The sequence below is a fragment of the Porcisia hertigi genome, chromosome 31 (assembly GCF_017918235.1).
Source record: "Porcisia hertigi strain C119 chromosome 31, whole genome shotgun sequence".
NCBI lineage: Eukaryota > Euglenozoa > Kinetoplastea > Trypanosomatida > Trypanosomatidae > Porcisia > Porcisia hertigi.
The window spans coordinates 1,847,696-1,861,229 of NC_090590.1; the positions used below are offsets into that span (position 1 = coordinate 1,847,696).

General features: G+C 57.7%; 4 protein-coding genes across 4 annotated transcripts; all 4 read right to left on the reverse strand.

Moving 5' to 3' along the window:
- Positions 1–755: 755 nt before the first annotated feature.
- Positions 756–3,827, reverse strand: JKF63_04007 (uncharacterized protein; the record flags this gene model as incomplete). Its single annotated transcript, XM_067900003.1, has 1 exon — positions 756–3,827. One exon carries the CDS (start codon positions 3,825–3,827, stop codon positions 756–758), a length of 3,072 nt encoding a protein of 1,023 aa, XP_067755209.1.
- A 1,227-nt stretch (positions 3,828–5,054) lies between these two features.
- On the reverse strand, positions 5,055–6,416 carry JKF63_04008 (uncharacterized protein; the record flags this gene model as incomplete). Its single annotated transcript, XM_067900004.1, has 1 exon — positions 5,055–6,416. One exon carries the CDS (start codon positions 6,414–6,416, stop codon positions 5,055–5,057), a length of 1,362 nt encoding a protein of 453 aa, XP_067755210.1.
- Positions 6,417–6,976: 560 nt separating this feature from the next.
- Positions 6,977–8,290, reverse strand: JKF63_04009 (uncharacterized protein; the record flags this gene model as incomplete). Its single annotated transcript, XM_067900005.1, has 1 exon — positions 6,977–8,290. The coding sequence occupies one exon, from the start codon at positions 8,288–8,290 to the stop codon at positions 6,977–6,979; it is 1,314 nt and encodes a 437-aa protein (XP_067755211.1).
- Positions 8,291–9,258: 968 nt separating this feature from the next.
- On the reverse strand, positions 9,259–13,278 carry JKF63_04010 (uncharacterized protein; the record flags this gene model as incomplete). The annotated part of the gene is made up of 1 exon (XM_067900006.1): positions 9,259–13,278. The coding sequence occupies one exon, from the start codon at positions 13,276–13,278 to the stop codon at positions 9,259–9,261; it is 4,020 nt and encodes a 1,339-aa protein (XP_067755212.1).
- Positions 13,279–13,534: the final 256 nt, after the last annotated feature.

Consider the following 13,534-nt stretch of genomic DNA (forward strand, 5'->3'; position numbering starts at 1 on the left):
CCCCATAAGCCAGCAGACATACACGCAAAACACCTGCATACGAAGTCGAGTCTTCTAGGCGAACAAAGATGCATATGAGATGATAAAACGGAGGTTCGAGGAAAACTCGCCAAGAGTTAATGAGGATCACAAAACCCAACAAACAAGAGAGAGAGTGCGCATACACGCAACGCACACACACACCTGCAGCGATTGCGACGACGCTTTTGGGAGCGCTGTGCGTTGTGTGTGGGAGGGGGGGGGGGGCTGAAGCTGCACAACAAGACGTGTCTGACACCGTCCACATTCTGTACTCTCCTCGGTCAACCTCTCACAAAGACCTCAACTAAAAGCAACTCCAACAGCCCCCGGCAGCCAATGCACAAACCATAGAAAACTGTAACACATGGGGCCATCCGCCATCGAGATCAGCGGCGGTGGAATCGCTCTCTCTAATTAGTTGCCGTTCCCTCCCCCCCTCCCTCCCTCCCTCATGAGGCTGCTGGACGGAGACTCTAACAAAACATTTAGAGCACAGTGAATACAAAACACACGAGAGAAATTCATCAGAGAAAAGCAGCGATCGGCAGGCGCTGCCGCCAATGCGGCCCCGGACGACTGCGAAGAAAATTCTCTGTGATCTCATGAGACTGCCAAGAGAGACGGTCTGACAGGCGTACCGACAGGCAAGAAAAACGACTGACTCTGATTTCTGGCCTCCCTCCTTCCCCTCTCCGATTCTCGGGGGGAGGGGGGGGGGGGGGGAACACATTGCACTACTTTTTGTGATTTGGGTATGGTCTCGAGAAATTTCGTGAAGAGCCCTCTGATGGAATCAAAGCAGAGCGCATTGCCAGCCGACTCTCCACCTCCATGAAGCAGGCGCACCGATCCATCAGCCGATCAATCCGCAGCGTCATCTCCCCATCGCAGCGCCGTAAGGTCATCACAGCCCTGTCTGATTCATTCACCATCGTGTCCTCCACTTCTTCGATCCACTCCACCGCCTCAATCAGTTCCTCAACAACCTTCCGCATCTCCTCAGCAACCACCTTGGCAGTGGCAATACTCGTGTCGTTCAGGGAGCCACAACAGCCGCAGGAAGACCCTTGACGACCATGTACAGCAGCCACACGCTGAGTCTCTAGTTCCTCCGTAGTGCAGCGCAGCATCTCCCGTGTTGTATTCTTTGCAGCACGTATAGCATCCAAATCACCTGCAGCAGCGTCCACCTCTGCACACAGAAGAGCGAGCTCCTCTTGCTTCCCTGCAATGGCCCCCTCCATGGAATGTAGCTCCGTGCGACTTTTCTCCAGAGCGGTACACACAGACGCATATTCAGCAGTCGCAGCAGCCAAATCTGTGCGCAGAGAGTCCAGTGCAGCCTTGATCGTTCGCTGCTTGAGCACCGAAGCGGCAGGCGCACCGACGCGCGCAGCAGCTTCCGCCTCACCTGCTTCACGTGCAGCATCCACCGCAGCGTGCAGCTCCGCGAAGGCCATCTCTGGGATGCTCAGCTCTGCGCGTACTGTTTCGCGATGCGGCTCTTTGGGGCCGACGTTGTTGGCAGTTTCCACTGCCCGCAGTAACACATCCTCCAGCTGGCGCACAACGCTGTTGCAGTCATCTGGGACCCGCCGAACAACCTCAAGACTCTCCTCGTACCCCTCCAGCGCTTTCACCCCAGCCTCGGCCGGGGCTTGCTGGATCTTCGCAACAGTACTATTCATCGCGTCACGCCGCTCCCCCAGCTGCTGCCGCGTCTCGCTTTGCAGTGCAGTGGGTTTTAGCCCCATCAAGCGCTGTTGCCTGATGGGCGCTGTCTCCTGACGCCGAATGGCATCGACTTGCTGGTCACCTCGCTCCCACCGCTGGGCGGCGGCCTCTGGTAGAGGCACAAGGTTGATATTCTCATTTGAGAAGCGATTCACATCGTTCATCAAGATCTTTGCATTCACGGTGTTCGTGTACAGCAGGAACGCCGCGTCGAAGTAGGCCACGTACGAGTCAAGCGTCTCAATATTGGTCGATGGCACCCCCCTCTCCGACTTGCACATGTTCTCCACACACACCTCAGCGCCATCGAAAGCCGGTGCCGTGTGCGGCAGCTCAGCGGCACGGTGCATTCTCTGGCTCTCCAGCGCGTGGAGCGGCTGCTCCCTGCCCTCCAGCCCTGCGCGCGACGTCTGCAGCGTGTTGTTGTACGCAGGGGGCATAGCCGCTGTATCAGGGCCGCTCTGGTAGGACTGACGGATCTGCGCCTCCCTCTCCTGGCCCGCGGCATTTTGTTCTAAGGGAGCCGTTTTGGCGCCCTCTGCGAGACCGCCTACTGCCTTGAGAGAGCCGCACTCGCCCTTCACTGTGGACCAGCCATGTGAGCAGCTCTCATTTGGCGTTCCCTTGTCTGATGGAGTCACTGGCGTCTCGACGGTCGCCTTCACTGCATCAGTGCCCAAGGCTACCGGCGGTGCTGGCGCAGTACACCTCATCTCCGCAGTCGGCGGTGAGGAGGCGATACCGTCCTTCAAGAGACTTGGCCCACCCCCAGGAGACTTGCTGAGTTGCCGCACCGCCCCGAGGCGGTCCACAGATCTGTCCAACTGTGAGGAGGCACCACTGTTTGACCAAAGTAGCGAATCGGGGAAGGGTGTGTGCGACTTTGTTGCGATCGGTTTCTGTGGTTGCGAAGTCGTCCAAGACGCGCCACGTGCGTCGTGAGCTTCGGAGATGAGCTGCTCATCCGTCCTGTGCTGGCTAAGGGCAGAGGTGGAGACTGCCTGACGCAACGGTAGCACCGCGTTCCGGGCCCCCGTGCTCGTGGCGGCCCCGTCCCTCGATGCAGCACCGGAACGCATCCTTGATGACTTTGAGGGCATGTCGAGACAGCGCCACCGTTCGCTGCTGCACCCGAAGCAGCACGCGTCGATGCAGGCGCGGCTAGCATACTCACCCTGTGAAGAAATGCATGTGAGGATGGTCAGACAGTCTACTGATACATCAGGAAGCAAAACAGAAAGTAGTCGGTTGTCCAGGAGATTTCCTTGGCTCGCGCACATCAACATTTCGCGTAGCGTCCCCAGCGACGTCCCGAAGCCTGCGACAACCTCAGATATGGACGGCACCAAAGAGAAGAGGTGTTCACCGCAAAGAATGCGTTCGCGCGACGGCGAGCGGCTCGCTTGTGTGTAGACCGCTAGCCGTACCTGCCGCACGCACGCTGCTATGCTGTCCCGCTTCTCACCGCAGGTGCCCGTGCGGAGACTCTCCAATGCTTTTTTGAAGAACCGGTGCTGCGATACCGTTTGAAGCGGCAGAAATGCGCATCTCTCCCAAAATGATTTCATCGGCGCGCCGGGCGTCCCAGAAGGCGAGCGAGAGCCCTCACACTGTGCCTCGGCCACCTCTTGCAGCAGGTCCTCCTCTCCCCACGGATACACGCACACCATGTTGAACACGCACTCGTACAGATTCGGTACGTAGTGACCTCCAGCGATACGCTCAACCTCCTCGGCGGCCTGAAGAACCACTTCATAGAACGCATCTCCCACGTGTGGCAAAGAGTCGCCATGAACGACAGTAGTGCGGCGCGGCACATCGTCAGGACTGCGTAGAGGCCGCTGCACCGCTGAGCCGAACTGCAGCCTCACGCCATCAGCCACACAGCGGGCAAAGAAAGCGCTGAAGAAGGGGGAAAAGGAAATATGATCAAAGTAAAAGCGGTAAGATGGTGAGCCCCGGGCGCAGTGCAGCGTCACATGATGATCCCCTGACACCGACGGCGTGGCCCCCCCGCTGTAGACATAAATGTACAGCCCCGTCTTGACCTCCTGCACTCGATACGGGAGCATCTCTTCAAGCGTATGAGAGAACTAAGCCCCCTCCCTCCCTCCCCCTCCCCCGCAAAAAAAAAAAAAAAAAACACCAAGTGAGGGCGGCACTTCAGATGCCGCATGAAATGGGAGGGGAAGTGGGGGCCCACACACCACGAGGGCACGAATAGTTTGGGGCAGTGAAAGACAGGAGACAAGTAGGAAGGCGATGCAGAGAAAGAGTGTGTGAGCCCGGCAATTAAACTGGTGGCAGAACGGCACCCCACCTCATAGTTTGCTTCTTTTGTTTGCGCGTGGGCGAGACTGTGAGCACGGCCAGTGAGAGAATACCTATGTGTGACAAGCGCCGACACGTTCAACTGAAGAGGGGGGGGGGAGAACAACAACAAAGACAGGGAATGGCCCACAAATGTGCTTCGTGGGCTTGGGCGGTAAAGAAGGGTGCAGTATAGGAGAAACTACGGTAAGGCGGATGTGTTCACGGCGTGAACGGGTGGAGTTGTGAAAAAAAAAAAGTTTGGCTTGAGACCAAACAAAAAGATGAATCGAGACACCCCACACCTCATGCAGTAGAGCAAAAAAAAAAGAAAGAGGGAGGGGGTTTCGTGCACCTACGACGTGTGGTGCGTACACCCTGTGGCAAGAGAAACAAAGACAACAACAAAAAGGATCAGAACAGCCCCAATACGCGCCTGTGAGTGTGGGGATGAGACATGTGTGCGGCAACCCGAGGAACAACGACAGAGGGCCCAAGAAGAATAGAGAGACTGACAGGCGCATGGTGAGTGGGTGAAGGGCGCGAAACATAAAGTGGGCTGCGCAGGGACGCATACGGGGCCACATGTCATTACGACGGAGAGATGGTCCAACGCAGGTAGAGGCCATCCAACAGATTTCGCTGAGCCTCGCTAAGCCCTTGGAAATGAGCGCGTCAAGCCCAAATCCTGCGGTGTCCCCGTGCACCCGTCTTGTCAATAAATGTGCATCGCTTGAGGGGGTCTATTCCACAAAACAGCAAATATTTATATATATATATATATATAGATTTATATATGCAACTCTTCCTTTCCGTGACACACCGCAGGGAGTGGGAAAAAACGCAGCCGGAAAACCTTCGTGTCAATCACATCAGGGGGACCACGAATAAAATGAGCAACGGGGGAGGGGGGAGACGGTGGCAGAGAGGGAAAGCATACATGAAAGCTCACGCACAAGCTTCCTCGCGAGTCCGCAGTGCGACTGTCATCATCTTCGAGCACTGGAGACAGCCGAAAACGCGTCTGCGGTGCAAGAGAACTCGTTAACCAGCCTGCAATCTGGGAATCTCGCACTTTTACCCTCCCCGCGAGGTGACACTAGAAACGAAGAAACCTGCACTGGGGTAAAAGGCACGTCCTTTTGAAGACTGGGCAATGGTGCATCCGAGTTGAGAGAGGAGCCAACAGGAATGATATGAAGAGGCTCCACCACTTTTCTCTGGTGTTCGTGCGGGCGCGCGGTATCCCTTGGGTTTGAATTTGTGGACTCGGTGTCGATCCTTTCGAACGCGTCGAGGAACGTGTGCTTCTCCTCTGTAGCGCTGGAGGCATGCAATACAGGGGGCGCAGATAAGGTTTCGAGGGTGTCAGGTTGCTCTCTCTTCGAGGTCCTAGCGCCTCCCTCCAACACAGACTGGGCAACAGTGCAGCCTAACATGCGAGATAAGTCGTAGGCATCTCCATTGCTATTCAGCCTCGGTGCCTCTGTTAAAGCAGCGACTGCACTCCGCTGATCCACCATAAACTGCGACCGAGCCGCCGCATCGGCAGCGAGCGGTGTCACACCCTGCTCTCTGACACACACGAGTTTCGGAACACCCTCCGCTGTTCCTGGCGCTGCGGTCTTTACACTGCCACGACCCTCGGCCATCTCAGTGGGTGGGTGAAGGAAGGCGCTGAAGTCGCTTTGCTCTGCTTGCACTGTGGCCTCGCGAACGCGCCGCTCACAGAGAAAGCACTGCTCATCCGCCCATCGCTTCCTCTCTTGCACCGCTGCTTGGAGAGATGCAACAGTCTCTTGGAAGCGAAACTCAACCTTCGCTGTGAAGTCCTTTAGGTGTGACGTTATCAGCTCGTAGCGGTGCCTCTCCGCATCGCACAACATTTTGTAGTGGTGCTGCTCCTCTTGGGCAAGCAGCTTCTGCCTTCGCGCCTCCTCGACAGCCCGCCGCAGATCCTCAAGCTCCCTCTCCATGTCCTGGCGCGTCAATTTTGCTGATTCGCAGAAGGCATCGCACTCCGCGACACACAGCCGCTTCGTCCGCCGCAGGGTGCAGATTTTATCTTCCAGCCTCTCAATGTATTCCAGGCACTCTGTCTCCTGAGCCCTGCTGGCTTCGGCAACTACCGATGCGTGGGCCACAGCTTCTCTCGCCCGCTCCTCCATTTGCCGAACATGATCCTCCAATCCGTTGCAGATGTCTGTCAAGAGCTCATGGCGTCGATCTGCGTACTCAGCAAAGCTGTTAACACTCTCAAGAGGCGGCGAGGTCAGGTTCGATGCCGGCCTCCGGGCAGCCTGCTGGCCGCTCGGTGCTGGAAGCAGTGAGCCTACTCCGTTCGACGCCATTGGTAGCCCATCCTTGACCTGTGCAGATGCAAGTGAGGTGGAATCGAGCGGAGTGCGATTTTCACGTGTACGGGAGTCCAGTAAGTGGGGAGGGGGGGCGGGGAGAGAGAGGGGGGAGGGAAGGCGAGAAGAAGCTGTCGAGAGAGCGATAGAGCAGCTGGAAAGATATTGGACAGAGACCGAGACACCGACTTCCCGTGCTTGAACAGATAACAGTGGCATGCATTGAGGCCCAACGTCCATACGAGAGTCTACATCGTCTGTGGTATGCGCACCACAATCGCACTGGTCATGTACCACTCCCTCCGCGGCAGCTTTAGTCTGCACACGGTGACCCTGTGCGCCGACACGTTTCTTGGCGACTGGGACGAGGAACGACAAAACAAGATGTAGGTTGAAAAGGAGAGCGGCGGCAAACTCTCGAGTGAAAATAAACACGTCGCTCTCTGCCTGCAGTGAAGCTCTCTATGTGTCACCGACCCCTCGTGAGAGTACCGTGTTCCAAACGCATACGCGTGCGCAGCCAAAGACGGAGAGCAAGTGTGTTGGGGGTCGCACGCTCACACTTGGAATATACGCAGCGGGAAAAGAACCACCGCCGGCAGCTTCACCACCGGACATGAGACGGATGGTTGCTTCTTCCGGTGTGGAGCGTCGGAGCGACGCCCAAAGTCAAGGAGTTTGGCAGGCCTCGTGCGCACTGCGATGCCATCCGTTGGTGGAATACTTGGAGGGGAGAAGGTGGTGCGCACGCGGTACGTTGAGGGCGGCGAAGATGTAGACCAAGACGCAGGGGCGAAGGTCTGCGCTCCAGACACCGGTGACGGTGACCGATTGGAGGACGTTTCCCTATCGCTGTTCCCCTCACCACGCCACGGAGAGGGAGAAAGGGCCGCTGCAGACGAGAAAAAAAGCTGCGGGTGCTGTCTCTCTACCGTTGCCGCCACAGGGGTACGGCGGCTATCCTCCGCACGACTCCTGGAGCGGCTTGCGTGAAAGGATTCTATGTCGGCAAAGTCCGTCTCGGCATGGAAGGACAGAGAAGACGGCGCTTGCGCTTGTACATCTCTAGAAAACCGGAGCGGTGGCACGACTGCAGTGCGCTGGAAAATCCTCAAGATCCACTTGTTGTAGTAGATGCGGTAGATGCGCTGGACCACCTTGAGCTTCACCAAGCGATACTGGGCCATTGTGGCAGCGGAGAAGGAGGTGAGCAGCTCGTGAGCAGCCCGTGCCTTGCCGGCGTTCACAGCAACGAACTCATCGGGAATTGAAATTCCAGCGGCCTCTGCCTCCCACGTGTAGGAGGGATCGACCGAGGGCGACCGTGAGATGCTGCGTGATATTTTCTCGGCTACGGCTGAGTTGGCCGCACCGCTTCGAGGGGTTCGAATGTCCTCGAGCGAGTTAACCTCCAACATACGGGACATTTCTGGGTGTGTTACTCGCGATCCCGCTGCTGCTGCATCGCCAAAGTAGGTGCTCGTAGTTGGCGGGGATGCACTATCCCGCATGGCGGAGAAGGAATAACATCCCGAATCTAAAATGGCCGTTGTGGAGTCGCGCGCACGACTGTCGCTCCCCTGCCACGAAGACGATTGCATCAGTGACGATAGAGCGGGAAGCGGACTCATGACATCAATCGGGTCCGCCTCATCACGAAGCAGCAAAGGGGATGTGTCCACCTGCTGCAGGTTACGCGAATGTGTAGCGCTGCCCTCTCCGACTTGGCTACTCTGAGACGAGACCCTGACTACTGCAAAGGCCCGCACATCGGTGCGCCCTTCTCCGTCTGTGACAGCCAACTCGCTGTTAAAGCTGCTGGAACTTGAACACTGTAAAATCGCCTCTGGGGATCCATCGCAGTCAGACATAACGGTCGCGGTGTGTTGGTGGTCACCGGGGAGACGCTAAAAGAATTCACAGGCAGATTCACACGAGTGCACCAAAACAACAGTTGCAGCAACAACCGCTCACCCCGCTGTGAGAAAAAAAAGTGTGGACGCGGGGGTGCACAGACACGCGCGTTCAAGTGAACAGAAGACACCTAAGTTGGTACGAGCTCTACGCGTGTGTGTGTGTGTGTGTGTATGTGTATGTGTATGTGTATGTGTGTGTGTAGAGGACACGGAGAGCGCGGAAGCCCGTGCCTTTGAGTAGAGGGGGGAGGGGGAGAAAGAGAAGAGGAAAGAGCGTGAGCCGATCGAGAACACGAAAATCGAGTAACACCACTTGTCTGCGACATGCCCACTCACCGAGGCATGTTGATGTCAGACGGGAGAGCCACAATTGGAAAGGGGGGAATGGTGGGGCGAGGGATCAAGAAAAGGGGGAATAGGGGTGGCCGGCAGCAGCAGCTGCAGCGAGGCGAATAAGAGAACGTGGATAGGAGCTGCAGCGAGCGTGCAGCTCCGCTAAGGGGAAATACATGGGAGCAAAGAGAAGCCGCGGTGTGGATGCAGTTTAGGGAAAGGGGGTGGCTGAGGTTTCACCGCCCGCACACTGACGTACACAGCAATGAATACTAAAAAGGTGCAGTCAACAACTAAAGTTGAATATGTCTCTCGGGATAATTTTTTTTTTTTCAGGGCGTGTACGCCATGTTGGGGAGGGGCGGGGAGACGACCAGGAAAAAAAAAGCGTACGCTGGCACCTACACACGCACACGCAGAGCTTAGCGTGACTCGGCCGGTGCGGGAAACAAAGGGCTTAGAAATCGTGGTTGACGTACTTCACACGCGTCAGCCCGTGGAACACTCCTGGGGTACTCTCTGGATCACTGGCCCCCGGCATACTCAAGCCAAGTGCTAGTACGCCCTTGGTCTACCCACGTGCCGACGCTCTATGCAATGGTCCCTGATATCTCTGAACGCGTCGTTTGAAGATCGCTGCTTAAATCAGATGACGGTGGTTGACACAGCGACAAAAACACCGCGGTATCGGTAGAGATCACCTTGGGGTGGTGCAGCGGCACGTCGTGCTCCAGTGAATCGCGTGGGGGACTGAGTGACGAGGTTTTCCGCTCAGCGAACGTCGCATCGCCACCCTGGTGCAGTACGTCGAGCTGCCCAGGCGAGTTGAGAAACGGTGCACTCTTCGCTGGCGGCGTCGGCGGCGGCGTCGTCATGAGGCTGCTGGAGGTCGAAGAGAAGAGGTGCGACAAGTCGCTCCTATCAGCAGCTCCGTTCTCCCCCTCCGGCGTCGACGGCGAAGCGCCGGCGTGAGACAAAGGGGAGGAAGGGGTGTGAGCCTGTAAGCGGCTAGAGCACGATTTCGGAGAAGATGGCGAGCGCGCAGGGGAGTCGTGACAATCCTGAGCAGACAAAGCTTCCTGCTCCCCAGTCACGTCCGCAGCGGGAATGACTGTATGGTCAAGAGCGATGTCCCCCACTACCCCGCTCCGGCCTCCCTCGTCTGCTGAAGGAGAATATGTCACGCTGCTGGAAAAAGGCACCGGATGAGTGTCCCCGAACCTTTCAACCGAGTTCTCCAGTAAACTCAAGGTGGCGTTGGACTCAGTCGCCTCAGCCGACAAACTCCGCGCCGACGCCACCGTGCGAGAAAACGCCTCAATGGGCGGGGAGTCGTTTGTGAGCCCCTCTGTGAAGGCGACAACAAGCGACTGTGCCGCCTCCAACAGTGGTGTCCCCCTCGCCTTCCGCTGAGAGAGGTGAGAAGAGGGAGGTGTTGGGGCGTGGCTCTGCGGCACGCCATCACCTACATCTTCTTCGCCTCCGCCGTCGCTGAACGATGGGGCGCGCCAGGCACGCGCTGACAGCTCTAGAGGCGATTGGTCTAATTCCGCGGCGTGGGAAGAAGAGAAGCCGCTCCCGGTAAACACAACGGGGGCAGTGACAGACGCCAACTCAGGCGTGCGCGACCGTGTCGAGAACGAGAGAAAGAGGCCCAGCCGCATGGCTGTAACGTGGTGGGCCGAATCTGTACGACTAACCTCTGGTGAAGAAGAGCGACATTGATTCGAAGCCCCATCCTCCCGCTGCACCGACGCCCCGCTGAGAGAAATGATGCCCGCCCCCTCCGGCTGCACATTCTTCTGCATGAGATGTGCGGTTGCTGGGTCCTTTACAACGTACACCCCTGACGCAGACTCCCCTGCGACACGCAGTATGGCGGCGCTCTGTAGGCTTTCTACCTTAGCCACCACCGCCTCTGCGTGTGCTTCGACCGTTGAGTGAGAGGGAGGAGAGGGGGCAGGGCTCGGTGGGTCTTTGATGTCATCTGTAGCGGAATCATCAGCCTCCTGTCCCCCTTGGGTCCAATCCACGCTGAGTTGTGAAAGCGCACTGTCTAACATCAGTGACAGGCACCCCTTTGGTGTCGCACCCGTCCTGTCCTCCTTGTCCATAGCGAAACCGCTTCGGCAAGGCCTCAACAGGTGTGGTAGAAGTGCATCGTGCCCCGGAGACGACTCCGTCGTAGCACCCATCGCTTCCTCCGACTGTGGTGCACCTTCAAAAACCGAAGACGTTTTTGAACGTGCCGCTGCCGTCGTCTCGGACGGCTCATCAGTGCCCTCACAACCTGCACCCTCCTTCTCGACTAAGCGAGAGTTCGTATCTCGTCCTCGGCCAGCACCGAGGGCCGCGCCTGTGTCCAATGGCACAGCGGCATCGGCTGCAGCATTGAGGATTTTCTCATCTGCGAGTGAGGCCGCATTGTCTACCATTCCCTCACCCGGAGCAGCACAACTCACTCTATTCTTCACCGCTGCAGCCACCGCCACGGCCAGTGTCTCTGCTCCCCGGGGCGCTGGAAAACAGCACGAGCTGCTTTCTTGCAAGTTAGGCAGGCAAAGGGAGTCCAGCGGCTCCTTCCACACGGGCCCCTCCATCCGCGGCTGATACGGCGGTAGCGAGTCTGCGACAGTTGTCTGGAGGGGCTCCATTCCGCTACCTGACACACGACCGCCGAGAAGCCCACGAGAGCGTTCGAAGTGGATGGGCGCGTTGTCGGAGCCAGTCATGATGGCTGCCCGCTGAAGCGCTTCCCATGCAGCAGCCGCATGCGTAAGGTTTGTCGGCGGCACAGGAAAGCCCCGCGTATGGATCACTGCAGCGCTGCCACAAGCGATCATCCGGGATGCATCCGTCGCAGCACTCTTGTTGGGATCACCTCCACTACTTTCCACTACGACAGCATTCCCATACACCGAAGAGGCGCTCTCAACCAAAGAGTCCTGGTTCACTCGAGACCATGGCTGCGACGCCCCGTCATGTCGGAGCAGCTCTTGTTTGGCATCCACAGCTCCGGCAACTCCTTCGTCACATGAGGCTTGCGCGTTCACTTGAAATATCGAAGTTTGGTCGGCACAGTCTCCAAGGCGCGCCTCGACCGCTGCAGAGACGGACTCCGTGGAGCTGCTATAGCGCACGGGATCCGCCTCCCATGTGGAGCCGTCGCACGACTCTTGTTCGTCTGCATTCTCTGCTGAAGAAAGGCGCACAACTTTCTTTGCATTGTACGAGGCAATCGTCAGAAACGATGACTGGCCCGATGAACCGTGACTCTCTACCACGTCGCACTCCAAGGGTTGCTGGAGGGGAACCGCATAGCCGGAGTCATGGGAGAGCGACCCAAGCGCCAGGCTCGCGTTATGCACATGCTCTACAGAAAGTGTATCACGTGCTTGAGCAGGGACCGGGCTAGCATTCACTGATGACAGGCAAGTTGCGCTTGGTACCAGTCCTCTTGCACTCGAGTCCGGTGTCGATTCAAGTGTTCCCTGTAGCGCTCGCTCAAGAGGTTGCGGCATCCCCGAAGGCTCAGGGACATTGAGAACGTGCGTTGGCGAAGGCAAGAGAGGGATCACTGGCGGCGCAGCTGAAGACAACTCCTCGGAGCGCCTACCAAAGGTCGACGCAGAATCCACGACTGTTTGGATTACCGAGAAACTCGGCGAACACTCGCTAGTGTGCCGACTAGAGCCCTCCAGCTGGTGTGCGCTGTGATGTGTATCGTCACGGCTTTCGTCTAGTGGAGTAGTCTGCGTGGGTACCCCCGCCCAGTTGTGCGGCTTTTTCAGCGGGTGCACGCCTGTGGTGACCTCATGAGGAGCAGTCGACACTGTAAAGATTATGGACGACTCAGAGGAGGACGAGGCCGCGCGCTCTATTGGTGAGAGACTATTGTTGGGGGTCGCCTTTACCGTTGTAAGATCGTTGACAGGGGTGGTGTAGGTGTCACCCTCGTTGGCAGGCGATAGTGCACGTGCGGCCAAACCATCGAATCGCTCATCACACCCCTCAGACACAGCGGGTGGAAACAAAGACGACACGAGTCTTGTCGAGGTGCTGTCGAGGGTGCTGTGCACGTCGCAGATGGCCGAAGGTGAAAGGGGCTTGGCACATCGCTGGGAGGCGCTTGAGGGAGGGTGATAATGGCGATGAGACGACGCACGATCGCTCTTGTCGTGTGCGGCGAGTCTGTCTGCGACGGCCACGATCTCACTTAACTTGGCATCACCTGACTCATCGCTGAGACCCTCGAGGGTCTCAATGAGTTGCTTGCTGCGAGGGCGCTTCAAGCTCGGCGACGACACAGGAATCTCGAACGCCAGATCGTCGGATAGCACATGCGTCGCTTCACCTACGTGTTCGTGCCGGTCGGGTCTTTTCTTTTGGTCCTTGCGGGGCGTGGACGCGGCAGTCTGCAACATTTCTTTGGGATCACAGAGTGTGGAGGCGCTCCTTGTTACCGCCCCCATCCTCTGGTTATCACCGGTGATTGCGTCGGTGGATGCTTCAGTGCGCGGTGTGCATTCGCGGGCCTTATGATTCGATGGCAGTGTACCCTTCAAAGGTGCTGCCGTAGTCACATCGCGAACACTGCCGCTGTGCTCCATGGCGGTAGAACCGTGAAATGAGTTTGATTCCGTGCCAGACCTCCGGGGCATCGTGACCGGAGGCGACGTTGGCACAAGCGGTGATCCGACCAAGCCCTCCTCTGCGGCCGCTTCCAATTTCGATCGCTCATATGCCTCCAATCGCTGAGCCGTGGCTCGTTGCCGAAGCTGCGCCGCTTTTGTGAGCCGCGGCGTTCTTAAAGATGACGAGCTGCGGTTGGGCTGACGCGTGGGTGTACAGCAACGCCTAGGCGAC